This window comes from Podarcis tiliguerta (assembly GCF_965153285.1).
Source record: "Podarcis tiliguerta genome assembly, chromosome: 2".
Classification (NCBI taxonomy): Eukaryota; Metazoa; Chordata; class Lepidosauria; order Squamata; family Lacertidae; genus Podarcis; species Podarcis tiliguerta.
Window position 1 is genome coordinate 44153554 of NC_139535.1, and position 24209 is coordinate 44177762.

At 41.8% G+C, this 24209-nt stretch overlaps 1 protein-coding gene across 3 annotated transcripts in view; it reads left to right on the forward strand.

Annotated features, from left to right (window-relative positions):
* BICD2 (BICD cargo adaptor 2) overlaps positions 1 to 24209 on the forward strand; it is an 80450-nt gene that overhangs the window by 46159 nt on the left and 10082 nt on the right. For all 3 annotated transcript variants that reach the window (XM_083421119.1, XM_083421118.1, XM_083421120.1), the window contains exons 2-4: positions 3482 to 3694; positions 22932 to 23084; positions 23443 to 23895. In XM_083421119.1, the coding sequence (XP_083277245.1) occupies positions 3482 to 3694; positions 22932 to 23084; positions 23443 to 23895 (819 nt within the window). The remainder of the gene's footprint in view (positions 1 to 3481; positions 3695 to 22931; positions 23085 to 23442; positions 23896 to 24209) is intronic.

A 24209-nucleotide genomic window follows, 5' to 3' on the forward strand; every position in this document is an offset into this window, starting at 1 on the left:
TTTCGAAGCAGTCTCTCTCTCCTCCCCCAAATATAGCTAGCATTTCACAAATTTGAAGAGGCCAAACACCCAGGAAAAGGCATGCTGCAAACACCTTAAAAATAAAAACAGCCAGTTGTGTAATAACAAATGCAAATGTGTCCCCAATAGTGAGTTTTAACTCTTATACCTCAATAATAGGAAGGTGCATAGTATTTGTGTGTATGCATCCATACACTTAAGTGTGTGTGTGTGTGTGTGTGTGTGTGTGTGTGTTGTAAGGTAAAGGTAAAGCGACCCCTGACCATTAGGTCCAGTCATGGCTGACTCTGCGGTTGCGGCGCTCATCTCGCTTTATTGGCCGAGGGAGCCGGTGTACAGCTTCTGGGTTATGTGGCCAACAAGACTAAGCCGCTTCTGGCAAACCAGAGCAGCGCACGGAAACACCGTTTACCTTCCTGCCGGAGTGGTACCTATTTATCTACTTGCACTTTGACGTGCTTTCGAACTGATAGGTTGGCAGGAGCAGGGATCGAGCAACGGGAGCTCACCCCGTCACGGGGATTCAAACCGACAACCTTCTGATCGGCAAGTCCTAGGCTCTGTGGTTTAACCCACAGTGCCACCCACGTCCCATGCGGGTGTGTATTGTACTATGCAAAAAATATTGTCATTTCAAAAGTCTTTTGTGGCAAAGTACTTACCGTATAGGGACCATTAGGTCACAACTGGACCTAATGGTCCGGGGTCCCTTTACTTTTTACTTACCGTATATATCAAGGGCTTGTTCAAGAAGTACTTTTGCTTCCTCAACAAAAGCTGAAAATTTGCAAGCTTCATCCACTTTGGGAATGTTCCTGTGCCTGGAAATTTTATTTGCTTCTGATGAAAGGAAGAAAAGTTACACAGATTTTAGATTACCCATAAGGGCGAATAGGAAACATAGCTTTATGCAGAGTGACCTGGAACACAAATTGAAGATTGAAGCAGACAGAGTACATAATGACTCAGAACAGGTAAAAGAAGTTCCGAGACGGATAACAATTTACAATGTGATTGATTTTGATATTAGAAATTGATTTGCGTGTTAAGGGGGGGGGATTATAAGTTTTTGTAAACTTTGCTACACTTTTTTGTAGATTCTTATTTCAGTTATATTGGTTTGCTAACACCCTAACATATATAGAGATCTCAGTCATTCTAAGCTGCTGTGTGCAGTTGAAACTCATTTTACAGTAACTTGCACAGATGGCATGCTACTTTCTGTCTGAAATGTGACGCTTTTTAATTTCCCTAAGGACTGTTGTGTGAACCTGGCCAGAATATCCTCAATGGGTGTTTGTCTCTGGTTTCTCTAATTTGCTTATCTGAAATCAGATTCAATCTGATAGGAGCAATGAGTGGGTGGCTTGCATACAAGATGGCACAGACATGTTCAATCATATGCTTTAGTCCGGTTTGTTCAATAATTAGCGTATCAGCAAATGCTTCCTATCTAATATGCTGAAGTAATGAAATTCTGAAGCCTACTTCTTGCATGTAGGAAATAAATTTCCTCCTGTGATGACAGATACGGTCTGAACGGCTAAGACATAAATGGCCAATGGAAAACTTGATAGATCATTAAACAGGGAGCAGTGTTTGGAGAAGGAGGAGAGATCCTGGGTTGCCCTTGACCAGGTTGAAAATGCAGCATTCGTACCAGCAATCTTTATATGAAATGGAAGAAAGAACTGGCATGTTGAACATACCAATTCACTTGAAAGACTCAAATCTGTCTTGGAAGGCAGTAGTTACAAAGACATAGTGTAGTTCAAAGACAGCATTCATTTCAGCTCTTACACATCAGTCCATCTGTCAGGTGGATCCTGACGAGAATGTGGCTCCTTAAAATGGTAGGACAATTTGCCTTTATAAATACAGTGGTACCTCTGGTTACAGACGCTTCAGGTTACATACGCTTCAGGTTACAGACTCCGCTAACCCAGAAATATTACCTCGGGTTAAGAACTTTGCTTCAGGATGAGAACAGAAATTGCACAGCAGCGGTGCGGCAGCAGCGGGAGGCCCCATTAGCTAAAGTGGTGCTTCAGGTTAAGAACAGTTTCAGGTTAAGAATGGACCTCCGGAACGAATTAAGTACGTAACCAGAGGTACCACTGTATCTTAAAATTATTTGAGCTCTCTGAAGAACTGATTGCAGGTGTCTGATAACACACAAAGAGGTAAATTGAAACACATCTTGGAGTAGATTCCAACTTGGTCACAGGGAGAAAAATAGCTTGTTAGCAATGAAGTTGTAAAAGAAAAAAAAAACCCCAACAAATTTACAGTAGTACATGTAAACAGTATGTATAGATTTGGTTTAACAATAAGAGTTCCTAATCGTTATACATCTATAGTAAAAATAATTGCTGTTGGTAATGGGGCAGGACTCTTTGAGCAAGTAGAATTGTAAGAACTGTTTTGCATATTAATCATAGGATTCTTTGATCACCAACTATGTGCTTTATGCGTGGCCAGTATACTTCAATATGTACTTTAGGTTTCTGGTGGCATGGTGGCCACCCATGTATCATAGCCCAATGTTTTTCATGTTAGCCTTTTGATTGGTGTTCTTCAGAGCAATTGAGCCAATTTATTTGAAGTATATTAAGGTAATCTAGGGAAGCTTTTAGTTCAAAATAAGTGCTGGGCTGCCTGAAATAGAGGGAAATGATGGACGATAGAGCCCGAGGAAATTACCTCAGAAAGCAGAGCTGTGGCTTGTTCTGAAATGACATCAACTCCTATATTTTAATGTTATTGAAGGAAATAGGGCTGTTCAGACCAGGAAATATATGCATGTAGATTCTGCATATATCCTTATTCAGAAATCTCCACTCAATTTATGGTTTTGGTACATGACCGTTAGTGCATTTCTGTGCCGCATCCTCAGATCTGTAAAATGGAAATTATAGTGATCCAACTGACAGGGATGTTGTGATGATTTCACAAGTGTTCACACTTGCTTGTTTTAAACAATTATGTACTTGACTTACAAGGTTGCCATTTTGAAAAACGGGAGTTCTCTTTAGCACAAATACAAATCCTCACCTCACAACAAGGAGATAATCGTGTTAGAAAAAGGAAAAGAGCACAATGTTATATCCAACCAGGTTGTCCCATTACTGCAAGGATTCCTTCCTGTGCAAGAAGACCTCTTCTTTTCTCTCTGCATGCTTCCCCAATCTGTTTTGGGGTTCACCAACCATCTGGACAAGAGTTGGGGCATGCAGGGGTGCATGAGGAGGGGAGTGGAAAGGAAAAGAGACAGCTTCACTGGTTACAACTCAAATACCCCATAATGTGTGAAATACAGCAAGTATTTATGTTTCTGCCCATTAACGGGTTTGGGGAGACTGACGTACTCTTCAGCTTCTTAACCAGGGTATACTCAATGCACAATAAACATTCATGTTGCTAAACTTATTCATTAAAGATCTTTCTGATTTCCCCCCAGGCTTTTGGTCAGGCTCACACTAACCACAAGAAAGTAGCAGCAGATGGAGAGAGCAGGGAAGAAACCTTGATTCAAGAGTCCGCCACAAAGGAAGAGTACTACATGAAGAAAGTCATGGAACTGCAGACAGAGCTAAAGCAGCTGAGGAATGTCCTTGCCAACACCCAGTCTGAAAATGAACGCTTGAATTCTGTTGCTCAGGAACTGAGAGAGGTGAGAGTTATTGGCCCATAATGCCTGAAGTGCAAAAGCTCTGAGACTGTCTTGTTATATTCCCTTGGAAAACCATGCCTATTTATGTTTCTGATAGACTCTTCTTAAATTAGGCATGCTGGGGACTTTCAAAGGCATTTCTCTATCTTCCATTCAGTTCAGCAGGGCCCACGAAGTCGCTCCTCAAACTAACTATATCTGTCCATATACATAAAAACGTAAGGCTGTTGACACGTTGCTGTTTGCAACTGCAGTGTGAGGTACAGCAGGCAAGTGGCCAAGCCAGAAGCACAGTTGGCAAGTGGCCCAAGTGAACTGTTTAAGTTGCTCTGTGAAGTGCCTCCTTTCTCTTTTAAAAGGGGTTGGGGCAAGCTGTGAGGGGATCTGCAATGGGGTGGGTGTGGTGTGAAAAGAGGGGATTTGGTCAGATGTAACGGAAGGGCAGATAGCAAAGGAGTAGGTGTGGTTGGAGAGCAGGTGTGGTTGGAGAGGAGAGCAAGTAGGGGCGGCAGCCCCTAGTTAAAATCTAAATGTTAAAACCATGTCACATTAAAACAAATAGTTTTAAGGTTTCCTAAAACCTGCATACAAGTAGCAGTAAGCTAAAAGTAGTAATTAGATGGCCATCCTACATGGCTGGAGAAGCAACAACAAAACTTAATTTATCTTTAATATGAAAGGATGTTGGATTATTGGGGGGGGGGGTATTTATGAGCTTCATATGTTGTTTTTGAGGTTAGCCTGCTGTGAACCCTTCTAGAGAACATAGTTGGCTAGGCAGTATCCTAGAGGTGGGAGCTGTGACCTACAGCACCTTTGTTCTTTTTTATTATTAATTTATATACCCCCCTACCCGTACAGGCCAGTCTTGACGGACTCTAGGGTTGTGCGCCCATCTCACTCAAAAGGCCGGGGGCCAGCGCTGTCCGGAGACACTTCCGGGTCACGTGGCCAGCGTGACAAAGCTGCATCTGGCGAGCCAGCGCAGCACACAGAAACGCCGTTTACCTTCCCGCTAGTAAGCGGTCCCTATTTATCTACTTGCACTTTGACGTGCTTTCGAACTGCTAGGTTGGCAGGCGCTGGGACCGAACAACGGGAGCGCACCCCGCCGCGGGGATTCGAACCGCCGACCTTTCGATCGGCAAGCCCTAGGCACTGAGGCTTTTACCCACAGCGCCACCCGCGTCCCGTATTAATTTATATATCAATTTATAATTAATTTATATTGAGTTTTCAGTTACTTATTCATATACATATTCCATTATTTTCCATATATATAATATGTCAAAATACATACAATAATCCCATATCTTCCCCAGTGACTTCCCACCACCTCATTACAGCTTCTTTTATTCTCTCTCTCTCTCATCCACTGTGTTGTTATTCTTGTTTCTTCTTTATTACATCATGTATCTTATCTAACTATTATTTTATTTTTCAAATTTTTATTTAAACATATCAAGGATTTTATTAGAGGACAGCATTTCTCTAGATATTCCTTTACACATTCCCACTCTTTTTGTATTTTTTGTTTTTGGTGTTTCCTAATTGCCACTTTGTTCTTGTGTCCTCTCTGAACGTTATGCTGTTCACCATATTGAGGAAGCATTAGCCACATTAAATGGGAAGAAGCTCTTCTGATGGGGTTATGGATTACATGTTGGCTCAAAGTATAAAGTTTTGTTATGTAAATGCTTATTTGCAGATATCTGGCTCTGATTCCCTCTCTCTGTGTATATAGATATAGATTGTTAAAGCTATGGCAAAAAATAGATTTTACTTCTTTAACATGATTTACAAACATAATTTATGTTTGGTCGAGACCCTCCCTGTCTCATTTTTTTCTGGTGAAATGAGGCATTAAATGTAGAAATGGGAACATGTTGGTTTCCCCCCTCCACAAAAAGCTGTGTATCATATGCAACGTTGACTGCTTCAGTTTCCATCTCTTGGAAACAGTGTGAAACAAAAGTATCAGGTTATTTTAAACTTTGTATATATCTGCTTGAACTGGTATGGAAGTTGCAGATTTCATAAGCCTTCCTACTTCATCCTCCTTCTGCAACATATTGAGCGGTTTAATCTTGGTTGTTTTAGTTGAGAGGAAGCGAGAAGAAGCACCGTAGCAGGGAATGCAAGTTTTATTTGAAGCTTTGGGTTGTATGAGATTGTGCGGCAAAAAGTGCTGAAAACAAGTGAGGCTGATCTTCAGGGAGCTGTTGACACTGCGTGAAGCTGTCTTCCTTCATCAGCACTGCATATGAGGATAAGCTGCAGATGAGATATATGTGTAATACAGAACAGAAGTCTCTCCCTGGCAGGAATGAGTAAGTAAGATCAGTTAGAGTAGTTTCTGATTCACTGGCTGGAATCCCCCAGATGTGTGGAGGGGGGAAATGAATGAAGATTGGGGAAGGGAGCTCTGCTCTCAATGGCATGCTTTGCATACAGAAAAGTCCTAGGTTCAGTCCCTGGCATTCTGAGGTAGGGTTGGAGATGACTCTTGCTACCAGTCAGTACAGATGTGTTGCCCCAGTCTTAGACACATATGTATGCAAACATGTAGTGCCCCCCATCCATTCTTTAAAATGAAAAATAATAATCTCAAAATGAGGTGGAGCAGGGCTGTCTATAGATTTGCCTGATTCCAAGCTGATCCAGTTGCCAGACAGGGGCCTGGGCATCTGTTATGCCAGCCTGGTACTGGTTTAGCAGAAAATACCCAGAAATCTGCTCTCCATCACATCCAGCACCTCCCTTGACCAATGCAGGTGTCAAGGCTTAGGATTCGATGGTGGAGCCACTGTTTGCCTATTATGGTCTTCTGGCCATGGTTCCCCAGCCAGAGCTAGGACTGCTCTGCTTGGTTTCAGAGCAATACAAGTCTGGGCAAGAGGAACCCGAGTTAAAAGGAACCACTAAACCAACATCAATCAGAGAGCAGCATTTGCTCATTGCTTTCCTTCCTTTAACATGTCAGAACGCTTTTCTATGACTGACAGTTGCTAAGCGGGTAACTTAGCCATAAGAATAGCTCTTCTGGATCAGACCAAAGATCTGTCTATTTAGTTCAGTTTCATGTTGCCTACAGCAGCTAATCAGATTCTTTTGGAGCAGAGGCAAGAAGAGCCTTCTCCCAGTATCCAGAGGCAGCGCTCACAACTGTGCACATCACAACTCAGCCACTGTAAACTTTAGACCTTGGGCATGGTTGCTTCAGTGCTTTTTTGTCACAGTTGCAGGGCCCTAAATACTAGGGCACAGTCATTCCTGGTTGAGTTGCACATGTTCTGTGACATGGCATGTGCTAAAGTGTGTGTGTGTGTGTGTGAATGCATTTTTAAGACAGCTGCCTGTTTTGTGTATGCATCTTCAAACCATTGTAATGACTGAAACAGATTCTTACTCCTGTGCACAGCAACAATCTGCCTATTTCTTAAGGCATTATGATCTTTTGAGACATACTATCCAAAAGAAATCACTGCAGTTTTCTTGGAAAACTGTTTAGCCAGTTTTCTAGTTTGTTCTTGTTAAGGCTTGTTGATACAACATGAGTGTGGTGTTGCCATGAGCTAGCTCAGCCTCTGCCTCCTGGAGATTCTCTTGAGACTACTATGTACCACTAATTTCCCCATGTCATCTTTTGGGAAAGGTCCATCGTATAGTGACAGACTCATGGTTTGCATGCAAAAGACCCCAGTTTCAGCCCCTGAAAGGGTTGGGAAAGGACTCCTGTCTGAAGCCCTTGAGAGCCTCTACCACTCAGTGTTAAAAATACTGTACTAGATTAAGGAATGATCCGGCTCTGTATAAGGCAGATTTCTATATTCCAATGGGCACATGTAACAAACACAACACGAGATTGTTGCTCTCTAAGGTGAGCCATGTGGTTTTGAGGGGTGTGTGTGTGTGTGTGTGTGTTCACACACACACCAATCTGAGCTGTTCCATTTTTAGAATGGAGTGAAAAGCCAAATACTTATGCAGTTTATACAATTTATTTGCTTTTAAGTCAAATAAGCTCAACAGCCTCTCCTAATCTGTGACCAAACCATCTTTAGAAAAAAACGCCAGCCCTCAGTTCATTCAGTGGTATCTGGAAGGTACAAGCAATTTCCATTTCTTTTTAAAAACCATAAAAGTGGCAATTTTTCTGAGGCTGCCTTTGAAGAAAGTTCCTTTGGTACTTTCTGTCTGCATTATGGCTCATCTTAGCTAGGCTGAGCAGCATAAATAAACCACATGTTAATCTTCAAAATGGAGTTTTCTGATTATAATGATTTCAGTACGGCCCACTCTCCCCCCTCAACTTTTCAATCATGGTTTACATTAGCAATCAGGCTTTTATTCAATAAAACTGTCCCGGAGCTATAAATTCACCTAAAGCTATAAAAATCCATTTGGTTATTTACAGAGAGCAGACCAGCCCTTTCCCTTCTCCCAGATAAAGAACTTTAGGGGTGAGTGAAAGAAGGTAGGCAGAATGAATGAATGGTGTGTGTACTGGGGAATTAATCCAAAGCTGAGTGTTCTCCTTCCTAGTCTTTAATTTTGTTCCACTGTAGCATGAACGAGCTTTCTAGACTGTCTTCCTTCTTCAGGCTGGGATTCCTATGATTTTTGTTTGACTGCAGCAGCCAGTTTGAACACATTAGAAGATTTCAGATGTTGGTCATCTGCCATTAGTCTGTTCCCATGACATGTGAAGACTAGAAGGAAGAGTTGTGCTGGTTGTGGTTTCCTTTGGTTAAGGTTTCCTTTGTATTTTAAACGCTCGGGATTGGCCGTTTTGAACCCTGCATTGCTTTGCTTTGCAGGACAAACAAACAAGCTCTTTCAAGCTGTTTCTCTGCTCCCGCTCCCCAAGTCCACTTGCTTCCTGTTGTCATGCAGCAATTTCAACCCAGAGTTTATGGCACAAATTATCCTCCACAGTCCTGCAGCCAGTGCTCATGTTGTCCACCTGTCTCTCCCCCCCCCCCCCATGTATGGGGAAGCATCACTGTCCTTTGTGCTTAGCTCTTGCTCCCTTGACCTTTCTCCCTACGTTTGCCCTTCAGATGTACATGGGGAGAGGATTGTGCTCTCTCATATAAGGCGGAGTTAAATATTTTCCCCTTTAAAAACTGCAAAATTCCCAGCAGGGTTCCCCGCACCCTGAGAGCTTACAGCCTTTAATTTCACCTTTAAAAAATACAAATGGAACACAAGAAATGTATGGCTGGGGGAAAGAGAATGAAGAAATCTTGGGTCCCGGTCTATTCATCCAGATTTGTCTGACTGTATATAGGATTTCTCCCCCACTGGCTCTTTTATCTCCCCCATTCAACCAGTGTTATTTTCAGCAAGTGTTTATTTTTAGGTGCCAGCTCTGTCACCATAGTAGCCAGCTAAGCTTGTTGTTAGGCCCCATCTGCCTACATTGGCTCTGTCTGGTGCTCTTTTCTATATACACAGTAGCCTAATTGTTCCATATCTCCAAGTTCCCATAAGCACCTGCCTTAACATCATTACTGAGGGCAGAGTATTCCTAAAGTCAGGGGCACACTTCTATTCCCCAATGGGATTTATAGCTAAAATGCTGATTAGTCCTTTGTGTGTTGTTATCCTCTCATCTCTCAGAAACTGTTATACTAGTGGTTGTGTGTGTGTGTGTGTGTGCTTTTAAGGACAGGACAAAACTTACTTTCCCAGCTAGGGGGTTTCCAAAGCTTGCACTGTGAGCCAAGCCTAAGTCATATGCTCTAAGCAGAAGAACTTGCCTTACAAATACCGTATTTTTCCATGTATAAGACTAGGCTTTTTCCCTAAAAAAGAATGTCAAAAATTTGGGGCTGCTTTATACACAGATACATCTCCCTCCATTTTCTTAAATCAGAGTCCCTCCAAAATAGGGGGCATCTTATACATGGGGCTGTCTTATAGACGGAAAAATATGGTAGTTCTTGTTTTAAAAGAAGTGGACTAAACGAAAAGCCTCTTTACATGTATTAATGTGGGTATTCTAAAGGAAGAGTCTGCATAGTGGGATGGTTGGTTCATGAATACTGGCCTGTTAAATGAGTGATAGGTATATATGCATTATAAAAAAAGGATATTGTCCCTGCTTTGTTAATGTTACCAGAGTGTTGTCCAAGCTGAAAAACATGACTGAAAGGACATGAAAAAAACTGACTCACTCCCCTGATAGTTCAGAATAAAAGCCCAGACTTGTTGTAATTGCAGCACAGCAAGATGAGGTATAAGATGCAAATGAATCATATGTGCAAAGTTGACAGGATTGATTCCCCTCCCTGTTCCAAAGATGCTATTGAAAGAAAACAGACTCTATTGTTTTGTTATTGGTTTTTTTTAAAAAAAGAGCAAGCAATAATAGACGTGAACAAGATAATAAATGCTGTAGCATGGTGCAAGAGGTGTTTGGCAGCTAACACAAAAAGAGAGGAAAATAATTCAGGAAGCTGTCGTGAAAGTGCACGTGCAATGTAAGAACAAAGGAAAGGGTAGACTACCAAATGGAAGGGTGAGGGACAGCCCTGCAGCTAAATATGAAAAACTCATTAAGCCCCATGCACAATTTTGGTCACATACAGTTCTGTTAGAATGGGGAGGAACTGACATTTAAGATGCTGTTAGATTTGCAATAAACCACTCTATGCTTTTCAGGCTCTGTACCCCAAATCAAGGGGTTGACCCTCAAATATACATAGAATTTTGCAGAAGTCAGTGGTTCATATTCTGTAGAATATCTTTTAAATTTAACTTTGACATGCATTATTGGCACCGAGGGCCTACTTAATGACTGCTCCTAGACTGTGGAACTCACTTCCATGGGAAGGTAGCTTTTAAATGGTGTTAAGTATGTTCAGTGCTGTTTTTAATTAGTTATTTAATTGATTGTTTATATTCATTGTGTGCTTTTAGTTGTACTTATTCTGTGAGCTGCCTTGGTTCTTTAACTGGGAGAAAGGTGAGTTATAAATAAAATAAATTCAACATGCATAAGCACAATGAATTTCACAACTCATATCCAACATAAATATTAGAATTTAAACCCCATTGCTTTTCATAATAGGCATTGGTGACTTGTGCTGACAGGATTCATACAAAGCAGGAACTTGTTGGCATCTGTTTGTCTTGATAGACAATGGAGTGCACCTCCAGGGGTGAAGTCAAACTGCTGCATTAGCAGCACTGAAGGGACCTCCCTGGAGTGCAAGCCTTGGCTGTGTGTATTGTGGCCCTGGGCTGCCCAGGCAGCAAGACCCTCCTGTTGGCCTTGCTGATGTGGTCCAAAGGAAAGCAGAGCAATACATTTGGCAACCAACTTGGCTGCAGGAATTGCTAGAAGGAGGCGTACAAGGCACCATCCAACCACCTTAGGGACTCTACTCTGGATTTGCAGAAACAGGAGAATAGTTATTTGGAGTGTGCACCGAGCACAGGGTTCAGTTCAGTTTGGCTCTTCAAAATACAACCTGCCAGGATTTGTCCATATCTAGCGAAAACCCCTACTAATTGTGCTGCTTAAATACCTACGTAATATAAAGCTTTCCTGTAGATGAATCACATTTTCAACATAAGCAATTGCAAGCTTTACTCAAGTATGTTAGGGCATGTACAGTTGAAGCACCCATTATTACATAATCAGTGCGAACAGGATCCAGTATCTTGCTCTTCTTTCCCAGGTCTGTCACCTTGCCTTCACTCAGCCTTCCCTAAATGGGTTCCTTCCAGGTTTTGTTGGACTACAAATTCAATCATCCCCAGCAAGCCTGATCAGTGGTCAAGGATGATGAAAGTTGTAATCCAGCAACACCTGAAGGGTCACATGTTGGAGAAGTGAAGCATTACGTAGGTAGAAAGGTTAACCACAGCTGAGCAACCAGGGTTTCAGTTGAACTAGGTTTTGAAATCAGGGTTACCAGGTGATTTTGAAGTGTAGCTAAATTGGAACCCTGCTTTGCCGAAGCAGATCCTATGTCTTGTTTCATGCGACGAAGGGGTTTATAATAGGTTAAGTACATCCCTTGAAAACTACTTGTCCTGTGAATTGGCTCTTAGTGAACATGAAAAAGAAGTAGGTGGGAATGAGATTATGCAAGGCGGATATATTGCATGTCTGGAATGTGTTTGTGATATGGCAGGAGATGATAGTACTTCATTAAATGCCCACTAAAATAAAATCATCTGAAAGGGCACTCAGGCTTTAGCAACAGCAGCCAAGCTAAATGTGGTGTGGGGGTGGTAGCAAAACGAGAAAATTGGTTGGGGAGAAGAAAGACAGGGATCATGTAACACTATTGTGTGTGCGAAGAGGTGCATTTCCAGGAAGCAAAATGGACCTAAATCCACCCTCTTTGAAATTTCTTCCTACTGGATGGGTCCGTTAGTGCAGCAGGCAGATAGTTGTTTTATGTGACATTCTGTGCAGTACACAGATAGCCTCAACATTGCTGTTAAATTTCTACCTGCATATTTGGTGGGGAATGTTTATTGGGTGCTCGGGATTTCTTAGGTCACAAAGGGAAGGCCTTCTCTTCCTGCTGCCAAAATTGCTCTGTGATTTAGCTCTCTTGTTGCCTTGACTTGACACTTTTTCACTGGGGCTAAGATGCTGCATCAGCTAGAGCTCCTCACCCCCCCCCCCCCTTGTTTGTGGAGTGGGGCTCTCTCACTAGGTGATTAGTTTTTTCTAAATTATAATCCTGTAATTCAGTTATTCCATGAAATTGCCTTTGGATTTAAATAATTTGTGGTTGTTTTACACATTATGGTATCATGTTACACTCTGTTATACCTTGTTAATAAACAGGCATTCAGATTTTATTTGAGAAATTTAAACGCCCGTCCCTCAAATGGCAGACAGGCTGGGGGACCAACTACAGGTAACAACTGATTAAGCACACATTCAAATGATGCGCAATTGCACACACGTGCATGATGCTGGACCCAGAAATAACCTGAAAACGTTACTAAACACACCACTAAAAGGACAGAAGGGGGGTGGCATAACCAGGCAGGGCACTCTTTTACACGTTCTGCCGACCCCAATGGTTGCCAATGGTATTTAGTGTAGTGGGAGATACTAATTGCTTTATTATTGCTAATGTTTTGTTATTGTTATTATTTTGCCAAGAGTACCATCTGAGAATATTGTTTTAAAAAATGCATTCTTTGGCTGTGCCTCTTTGACAAAACTGATGGCATGCCATACCTTCCCTCCTTCCTTAAGAAAAGGTTTAGTGCACAATCTTCAAAGCATATTTTAGGTCATAGTTATATTGCACAGTGAAGTTATAGGTGCATTTCAGCCAAATTTGCCTGGCAGCACTGGTACAGTGTTCAACTATTGTCTAGAAGGCAGCCCCCTCCCCTCCCTCGCCACCCTCTACTGCCAATGTATGCTTATCAAAGCTACTCATAAAACACAGATTAGATAGAAGCTTTGTGTCCCCAAGGAACTCACCATATCAAATTGGGTCTGCGGGACTTGTCTCCCTTACCCTGCATAGTGACCAAATTAGGCAGATCAGCATATGGTTTCTTCTTTGCTTCCCCCCTCAAATGCTTTGACTTTAAGGCACCACGAAGAACTGCAGGATAAATAGGCAGAGCCCCTGCATTTTCTTTTGTTCGTTGCAGGAAAATTCAGATGTAGAGAATGGTGGGACTCCAGCCCCACTGCTGGGCGCTCCCTCAGCATACTGTGGGCTGTAGCAGATGGCAGCTGTTGGGTTTCTCACCTTTTATCTTTATCAAAGCTGATTTTAAACTGACAGTTTTTCTTTCTTTTGCTCCCCCTCTACAATAATTATAAGAATTTTCTATTTTACTCAATGAGAATCTATCATTTATCATTTGTAGCCCTTTTGAGATCCCATAATGGGGAAAAAGCATTCCAGAGATGATGAATTGTCATGGAAATGCGCTTGGTTTGCTTTGCATATTATTTAAGGAGGCATCTGTTCCTGATTTGCTTTATTGATGTTGTGCATTGATATACTTGAAAGAAAGATATTATAAAGCAGAACATATCTTTTAAAGGTGACAGCGTAGAAAGTCTTGTCATCTAACAGAAATCTGGAGATACAGCCTGATTTTGAAGTGTACAACGTTTTCAGGAAACTTTTATCAGGGCAGACACAATTTAATGTTTCGGTTTTATATACTAAATGAATAAATCCGTTCCCCAAGTGTATTGAAGTTCTTTATCCTGACTGTACTCTATTATTTGAGAACTCATACCATGCACGACTGAAGATCACTTAACTTTTAATTAAACCATTATGTCGCCAAAAGCCACATCCTGATTTTTTTGGGGGGGGGGGCCTCTGTGTGTTTTTAGATGTAGCATCCCTTGACTTTTATTTTGACCCTCAGTCTGCTAAAGAATAAGCTGTATACCCACCCCAAAAGAACCACAATTAGGCTGTTTCTAAATAGTGTTTGTTAGTGTGGGGGTGAGATTTCAGGGTACAGAATATCAGAAGCAAATGAGAAACAGCAAACACCTGAGTGTAGGTGCTCCGATATTTTTAATAGTACTTGACACACAACAATACTTCACATAATGATGTTAATAACATTTCTAGTAGTTTAAATTATTGAATTAATTTAAAAGTCCTGAATTCCACATCCTGAAAAGGTTCGCTGTAGAAGAAGCTTGTCAAAATGTAAAGCAAACTGCTTCCCACCTCAGCCCAAGGTTGTCCTTATTAATTTTGTCCCAGTCTCATATTGAATTATCTCTGCAGATTCATGGAGTAGATGAACCTAAATCTAGAATTTTCTAGACCAGGGATGGGGAAACTTCGACCTTCCAGGTGCTGTTGTACTACAACTCCCATAATCCCTGACCTTTGCCCTTGTTGGCTAGGGTCAAAGGGAGCAGGAGTACAACATCATCTGGAAGGCCACATTCCCCTGCCCAAACACACAAGTTCCTCTTGTTTTTGAAGGTGGCACCCTAGGCTAGTAATACATTTCTAAAGATTTTTCTCCTTTAAAGTGATGGCTCAATTAGTCTCAGCACTAAGTACATTACAGTTTTTGTAGTTTTATTTACACATTCTCCTTCTAACTTTACCCTTTCCATCCTCCTTTTTTGTTCTCTAAAGCACTTCATGATTTACTACCGTGACTGGGGCACAACAGAATATTCTACTATTATTTTATAAAAGTCTGCTTTCCAAAATGCAACTGTGCATAAAAAAATAAATCAATTAAAAAAACAGACACTCAGCAGTTTTACAAAGGTTTTGCCTCAAACAACTTCGTAAATGTAGCGGATATTTAAATATTTATTCGCACAGCTGAGTTTATGAATCCCAAACATCCTTTTCCTGCCCTGCTTTTCACAAAAAGATTCTGTAAGATGGGCATTCTTGAAGAAATAGGATTTTATTCTACTTTTTCAACAAGGAGATATTGGTGACTTTTCTCTCTCTTCAGAATTCAGGATCTTGCTAGAAACGTAGCCTGTCTATACATTACCATGGCTCAAGGTGTGTTCTTTATTTGTACACAAGTTAACTGGAACTGTTAAATCACAGTGTTTTAGAGGCCTTTCTTCAGATATTGCATTGCAGTGCATGTGACGACCTTTCCCACTTCCTTCAGTTAAAAAAGAAGGGGAGTGTGTGAGGCCCAGTCATTCCCACACTTCAGACTGAGAAGAATGTCACAGATAGGCATGACAAGTGCGCACAATGCACTGCGTGGGGAGTTCCAAAGTACCGGTTGTTACTAGCACACTAAAAGTTCTGACAGCTTGCAAATGCTGGCAAGAGTTGCAGTCCTAACTACCTGGAGGGCACCAGATGGAGAAGGCTGGACTAGAATAACTAACTGCATCTCCTCTTCTTCAGTGCCGTAACTACATTCAGTTTTCTATTGACTCTCCTTTGTTTTTGTTTTTCCAAATGACCCAGAAGTAGTCTCACAAACATGATAGACCCTGCCAGTTTTAATTCATATTAGTGGTGTTGACATCGTTTAGATTGCTCACCACAGTTGCAGCCACAGCTGAGACTCCTAAATTTGGAGGCATTCCTCCCCCCTTCATTCTGGATATGGGATCCAAGGATCAGGCATAAGCTTGACTAATCCTCGCCACAAATGATCAATGCATCCATCACTCGAATCCGAATATATTCCTATGCAGACAGTTAACCTAAATATCTGAATATATTCCTATGCAGACAGTAAACCTAAAATTAAAAGTATATTTGGAAAGCTGGCATATTACTACCGTTATTTGTCCTGCCATTTCTGCATAGCATTATTTTCCTGGGAGGGAAGGAAAAGACACTAGAAAATATCCTTGCTTCCATTAAATAAAAATGTAACATTTGTTATGAAGAAACCTGTTCAATTTCCCCACAAATGATGCCTTTCAGCTGCTGTACAATTTGGAGAAACAAATGGGGAGATATGGTAATTTGGACAGACATTAAACAGTCTCAGGGTATATTTTTCCAAGGGGTTTCCTTTCTCTCCCCATTAATCAGCATAGGCTTCCCACAAAGACCTGCCTCTGAAGGAATAAAAGATTCTGGGATGTTGTCTTACGAAAATAGTACGAATAAATGTCAAGGAAGCCTCCCCCTCCTACCCCTGGGTTACAGTTCTGGACTCGGTTATCATTTTATGACTACTTTAGGCTACACATATGATGCCCACCCCCAACTGCTCATTGTAAAAAAGATGGGCCACTAAATTGGCAAGGTTTATCTGAAACCACAGTCAATGGATGACCAGTAGATGCCAGCAATATTTTTGTGGGTGTTATTCCCGCAAGGCCTTTGCTGATGAAAGATTTCTTTCTTGCTTAGTTTAAAAAGAAAACAGCCAAACAAAATACCTATTTTGCAGATATGTCAAAAATGAAAAGGTTCTGTTAGCTGCTTTAACCGAATTCAAAAATCACATTAGTGTGAGAACTGGGTGATTATATCATCCAGTTCTGTGGAACAATATCCATTTCTCTTATCTACAAAACTTCCAGTGAGCTGACACCTGAGCTGGGCAAAATCAAGGGCATGAGAGGGCAGAATTAGTTAACTATTGGAGCACCACACTGCAGTCTCAACCTTCCTCTGCCTTTATGTTCTTACCTTTCTACACCATAGAGCAGTTATGTCCCATCTTTGAAATTCCCTTTGTCATGCCTTGTTGTTTGTGGCATTCTTGCTTTTGTTATATTTTTTTGTTTTTCAGGCAATGGTCCACCGCTCTTTGCTTCTTGCAAAAGTGGGGGGACCTGCTGCCCCCCTACGTTACTGGGCTCCCACCAGCTCTAGCCAGCATGGCCAATAGGGATAATGGGAATTGTAGTCCAGGAATCTCTAGAGGACCACAGGTTCACTCCTCCTGCTTTATTGTGTTGCTACACATATGGGTTAGGCAGGCGTGTGACACAGCCCTAGGCAGTCCACCAAGCCCTTTGTTCCAACTCCTTCTCCTGTTCAATCTTGTCTTGAAGTGAAGAGGAGCAGAGAGCTAAAGGAAGATGCTAGATCCAGCCACCGTATCCAACAGTGTTGGCAGGGCCTCTGCTTCCTGCAACCACTGCCAATTAGGTTGGGTGGCAGCTAGAAGTTTGTTTCCTTTCTAAAAGAGAACCAATTTCAACTTGCCGTAACAGCATGACATGCTCATTGAGCCATACTGACGTCACTACTGTCTGTATGCTTTGTTTGTTACTGAAGACAGGGTGGCTGCTTGATGGCTTAACATTGACTCAGATCCCAATAGGTGTGCCTCATGGTTGTCCCATGATTGAGGCAGGCAAAAAAACTTGGGAAAGGACTAGAACAGCCAAATATTCTGTCAAAGATTGCTAATTTTTTGGTAACTTTACATCCCCATATGTTAGGTTGCCCCCACTCTGTGAGATCCTATGTTAGGGAAGAAGCACATCATCCTGGAAGAGTCACAAGCATTTAAGCGCCGAATTGTTGCAAGCAGGATTTGAAATGGAATCCTTGATCTTGCAAGTCACAGTCGCCTTCCCTTCCCCAAGGCCTAGCAACTTAATTTTGGGCGCAGAAAGTCGATAGCAGATGATCCCAGACCCAGCTGTAGGGTCTTCCCCTTGGCAGCAATGAAAAACAGAGTGTCAGGATCCTGCTTTGCTTCACTGGCAAGGAAAGAGACTCTGCCAGGGCTTGGGGCTGGCCACTGCTTTCACTTAGCTCAAGGTAAGCCAAAGGGTTTTGCAAATGTTCACTTGCAATGATGATAAAGGTTTGACTTCTGGTTGAGCGATATGATGCCCCAAATTCCTAATCATCTCTTAATGTTCATTCATAAATCTAAAATGTATAACTAGCATGCACAAATAGCTAGTTGCCAATGTAACACCATGTTAAGATGTGTCTTATCTCAAAGAGACCCTTTCCCTTTATTTCGTTATTGTTTTAGTGCAGGGTTTGGGAGACGTTTTCAAATCTTACCCACTTCCTCTCTTTGGTGCATTAATTCCTGCCAAACACTCTCTGCTGCAAAAGATCTTTTAATACCTTTTCCACTGTTTTGGCTTTGAAACGTTATCTGGGTGGCGGTGGTGAACTATTTGTTGGTCTCGGCTCCAAACTACTCCCCCCCTCCCTTGTATGAGATAAAATCGATTTCTGGACTTTTTGCACACAGGACATTAATGAGACATGGCAGCTGGTAGGCTCTGAAAGCCTGAAAGCAAGATTGGTAGCAACATGCAACATTGCCGGTGCTGTAAGATGAACACTGTGCTCCATCTGACTCCAAAAGGGACAGGCAGATCTGGTCACTCAAGAGTTTGTGACATTCGTTGCTCAAGAAGTGGCCCAAATTCTAAATTTAGAATCTAAATGAAGACCAAACAGCACAGTGAAATAAGTAAAGATTTTTTTATTTTATTTTTTTGAATTACTGGCTTGAAATCATTTGGCTTTTCTTATCTTGGGAAATGTCAGTTTGGAATCCATTTATTTGTCTTACCAAAGCAATCTATACTGACTCTGTTTTTGAAAAGTAATGTCCATGAGCAGCTCCCTCTGTTCCGAATAAATTGCCTTGTGCTTTAACTTGCCATCAAGGCCTGAGATTTAGTTGCTAGCTGGGAATTGCAATAAATGTGCAGTTAGCTTTCTATGGGTGGATTTAAGGTATATTTCTTGGAGTGGTAAGTCTTGATTTCATTTATGTCACCAAAACGTTGAGTATAGTGAGAATGCAATTCCTTACTCAGTAACACAACCAGATGTAAATGAATGGAAATTCAGCAGCATTACACCAATCCTTGCCTGAAATGTGTGTGTGTATGTTAGAGCACTTCTTCCTACTTAACATGTTATATGCATCTTTTACATAGTGTGTCATGTGTCTTAGGTAAGCAGAAACACTTTGCCAATAATGTACCTTCTACTTGGAAATTTCGACAAGGTCTTGGCTCACTTAATTTGCCCCTTTAAAGTTTCTTGGCATGCAGTAAATTACACAGGGCACCATTTTCAAGATGGCGAAAACATTTATGTTAATTCCCTTCCTCACTCCAGAAATATCTGGATGTTTTAAAATTGTGATCCATCTATGCAAAATAGTCTTTCCTGGAACAATTGCAACAGGAAATTTACAGTTTGATATATTCACAGAGGAAAAAGAGATGTGTAGTTTTATTTTGAGTCTTCCAGAAATGTTATCTAAAATCACGTATACTCTTAGAGGTATGAACCTCTGTTTGGATTGAAAACATTTACTAAGCTTTTAGGCTTAGTTGTAATGGAAAACTTTAAATAAACCAGAGAGCAGAAAAGCAGGAGAGGGAGTGATTAAACAGCTGTAAAAATGTGTAGAAATAAAACAGCAGCTGTGTAGGAAAACACGATATTTTTAATTTCTGATGTTTGCTGAGAAAAGCTCTTATGAGAAGCGGTCATTTCTAATTCTTAATAAGTAATATCAATGTAGCAACAGGTTCTTCCAATCTCTTCAGTGAACATCTTTAAGACAGCTGAAGGCTGGCACAGTCTTACTGGGTCACTAGTTCTCATACCAGTAACAGGCAGCAGAAATGGGGGCAGGGAAGACAAACTGCGGCCTCCTCAGAGACATTCAGCTGCCTCTGGCCTTTCTGAGATGCAAGCCAGCTGTTCTTCCTTCTTCCATTACTAGACACACCACATGGAGACTGGTTTCACTATTTCTTAACCCTTTCTCCAAGCCCTCCTGAACAAAAACAATCTCGTTGCTGCAAGCCTTCTTCCCACAGTCCCAAGGGCGTTACCCTACTAGATAAGCAGTAGATAGACTGATAAGCAGTGGAAGGGATATGTGGAACTTCTCAACCACCCAGCAGCAATGAAATCTACCCCATCTCTTTCGCTGCCACTGCCTCCCAGACTCCACTTCCATGGAAGGTTTTTACTCACATCAGGAATAAAGGAGAGCGTCTTTTCCCGAGATAAGCAAGCACAGAAACAATTATTAAACTAAAACAAGTAAAGTTAATATGATGCGATTTGCTTAAAGAACAACAAATTTTTAATGCGCAATTTAAAAGCAAACAGATAATCAAATTGTAAAACGTAAAGGTAGCTGGGCTTTCTCGTGAGAAAGGTTTCGGTAATGATATCAGGGCAATACCTTTATTAGGCAAACCAAGAGTAGGAGTTTAGGTTGTTAGGTGCAAACCTGTAATTTCTTTTGTATGGATATAGATTGTAAAAAAAAAGTTTATTATAAGAAACTTGTAAACATATGGATTGTCAAAAGTTTATTACAAAAAAAAGGACAATAAAAAAAAGAAGTGCTAGTATTTTGGGACAGGGATCCACTAGAGCTGAGTGCCGTTCCTTGATTTTACTTCAGATTTGCTGGTCTGTGGCCATTCTGGCTTTGAGTGATGTGTGCACTGTGGTTTTGCACAGCCTTCTACATTCTTGCCGGCTGCTCTGCTCAACGTTCCCCATTGAGCACTGTTGTCTACCAGGACTCTGCATACCCAGCTGGATGGTGTGAACACTTTTTCCTGGCCTCCTCCTCCTCCTCCTCCTCCTCCTCCTTTTAACTGCAAAGTGATGCCAGGCAATGTACAAAGCATCTACAGCTGTGCTAGAGCTACATCATAGCCCTTGGTCAGCAGTGGGGAATGTCTGGCCTGCAGCCTTATTTCAGCCCTTCAGCCCTTTGCTTTTGGCCAGTGAGGCTGCTTTTAGCTAACCATGGTCACCTGTGTAGCCTTCACTTTTGGACCAGCCCACTGGGTAGGGATGCGTCTCTTGGACTAAAGAGGTTGCCCCATAGAGGTTAAAGTGTGGAATTCTCATTTTCAGTCTTTCTCTACCTTAAATTTTAGATCTCTTCCAGGTACGCCTTGAATGAGGCTCTGTATGTTGTTGCATAGCTCCAAAACATGGGTTGTGCTCTTTTCGTTGACTGTATCTGTTGTAGGCGCAGTGAAGAAATTTGTTTGTTTTGCATTTGAAAGCGCTCTGACCTGATTTGCCAGTCCTGGACTTAAATGTCGATCAGAATGCAGCCATCAGTCATATCTCATACTTCTCTGAAATTTACAGTGTAGTTTCAAAACCTGCAAACAAAAATGCACATACCCTGGGAAGATGCATGGAAATGCCATTTAAAAATGTGTATTTTAGGGGTAGCATGCATAAGATGTATTAAAACCATGTCCAGAGGAGGGCAACCAAAATGGTTAAAGGCCTGGAAACGATGCCTTATGAGGAACGGCTAAGGGAGCTGGGCATGTTTAGCCTGGAGAAGAGGAGGTTAAGGGGTGATATGATAGCCATGTTCAAATATATAAAAAGATGTCTCATAGAGGAGGGAGAAAGGTTGTTTTCTGCTGCTCCAGAGAAGCGGACACGGAGCAATGGATCCAAACTACAAGAAAGAAGATTCCACCTAAACATTAGGAAGAACTTCCTGACAGTAAGAGCTGTTCGACAGTGGAATTTGCTGCCAAGGAGTGTGGTGGAGTCTCCTTCTTTGGAGGTCTTTAAGCAGAGGCTTGACAACCATATGTCAGGAGTGCTCTGATGGTGTTTCCTGCTTGGCAGGGGGTTGGACTTGATGGCCCTTGTGGTCTCTTCCAACTCTATGATTCTATGATTCTATACTGTTTAAATGTGATTTTTTAAAAATCCGCGGAGCGAGAAGGGAACAGGCCTGTGATCGAGCACATGTGAAACTGATAACAGAACAGAAACAAACCGATCCACCCTTAATATATGACTATGTGGTCAGCCCCCAGCTGTGCAGGTTGTGCTGCTCTATTTTCTTCTCCTGTGGGACCAGTATGACTGACTTGCATGGTTTAATCCCAGCCTGAGTGACAGCTATTGTTAGCTTTATTGGATTTGTTGCTCACGTTATTCGGCTTCTGTCCTAAACAACAAAAGGCTTTAGGTCAGATTACGCTATTACCACAAACATGATTTCTTTGTAACCTTTCCTTTCTTACAAGTATCATTTTAACAATTGTGCTATGTTACTTACCAAGGCTGTCAAAACACACACACGTACAGAATATGATGCAGGGGGCAGACGGGGAATGGAGGTAATATTTTAGGACTGCAATCTTGGTATGTTGCAACTCACCAGTTGAAGACTTGTGGTCCACAGCTTTCATTTTTGCCTCTTCTCCCCACCCCCCACCCTCCTAAATTGGTGAGAACATTTAACAAACAATTTACATAAGTCATGGATTCATAGGAGCGTCACAGGTCCATTGGCTTTCTTCTCTGTACTTAAATTGTATCTGACAGATGCTCCTTTACTCCACATTTTAAACCTCAAGAGAAAGCGACTCCACATTTTCTCTGGTCAATTTTGTTCTCTTTAATAAATAAAGAACAAGCCATGCTTGCTTTTAAAAGCACTAGTTAGCATCCACCCTGATTCTACGAGGTCATGTTGTCTCCTCTTTATAGCAGCCTTTTAGAATGTTTAATGGCCACTTTAAAGAAATTGCTAAATGCGGACCTACAGTTTTTAAATTAGCACTTGAAGCATATGGCCTGTTGAAAAGATGCTCCTTTTTTTTTAAAAAAAATCAATTTCTACCCCTTAGGGGCTTATACCCTTTATGGTGCTTCCTTTTCTGGGCAGGGGAATGAGGAAGACGCATGGTTATTTTGTGAAACATCTGATGATTGATTACAATCTTTGAGACTGTAAGTTTTTGTGGCAGACGCAAATTGTAGTCAAGTATTATTATTATTACCTGTTGCAGATAAATCAGAACGTGGAACTCCAGAGGGGTCGCTTGCGAGACGACATAAAGGAGTACAAATTCCGAGAATCCCGTTTGCTGCAAGATTACACTGAGCTCGAGGAGGAGAACATCTGCCTTCAGAAGCAAGTGTCAGTCCTGAAGCAGAACCAGGTGGGTATTGAAATTGCCATATCTTGTTCTCGGGGCTCAGATTTGTGCTTGTGGAAAGCTTGTAGCTCTTCTCTGATGCCTCAGATTTCAGCCCTCTGAACCCCATGACTAATAGCAGATGAAGTTTGGGGGCAGCAGTGCTTACCTAACCCTCCGACAGCAGGATTTGCGCTGCCTAACAAGAGGGAGAGAGGCAAGGTGGCCACATTGCCTCTGCCGGTGCATTTGCTGCATCGCGCTAATCCCCCCCCCTCCTCGTGTCCCCCTCTTCCTACTAGTAAGCAACGGTGAGCGTTCCCTGCTTCGCCTCCCCCCGTTTTTGATGTCAGGCATTTTAGTGATACTTTCTGTGTCCTAGGTGGAATTTGAAGGGCTGAAACATGAAATCAAGAGGCTTGAAGAAGTTACCGAGTTCCTCAACAGCCAGCTGGAAGATGCCATAAGGTTAAAAGAGATATCTGAGCGCCAGCTTGAGGAGGCCTTGGAGACCCTGAAGACGGAACGAGAGCAGAAGAACAACCTTCGGAAGGAGCTGTCTCATTATATGAACATCAATGATTCCATGTACACGAGCCATTTGAACTTCTCTCTGGATGGGCTGAAGTTCAGCGATGAGACCACAGAGCCCAATAATGATGAGATTGTGAACGGCTTTGAGCAGAACTGCCTGAGTAAAATCAACAATGGCAATAATAAGGCATCAACGCCGAAGAAAAGCGAGAGCTTCCCTCCAGCGCCTAGTCTTGTGTCTGATCTCTTGAGTGAGTTGAATATATCTGAAATCCAGAAGCTGAAACAGCAGCTTATGCAGGTAAATCCTTGCTAACTGTGGCTGGAATTTGATTGTTCTGTCAGCGCAGGCATTTCTTATCGCCTGATGGAATGCTTTCTCCTCTTCTAGGCACTGTACTGGGGGTTACGCTGACCTGATTGGGGTGTGTACAGGGGAATGAAGAGGGGAGAAGCACCGTTGTACTAGTGAAACTTCGCACGGTGCAGCTATTTAGTTGAATCTGGCCCTATATATCTGAAAATTAAATATTTATCAAAAGCCATTTATGAACAAAGTGGTTCTTGATATTATTATTATTAGCAGTAGTCTCAATATCATAGCTTGTTTTGAAG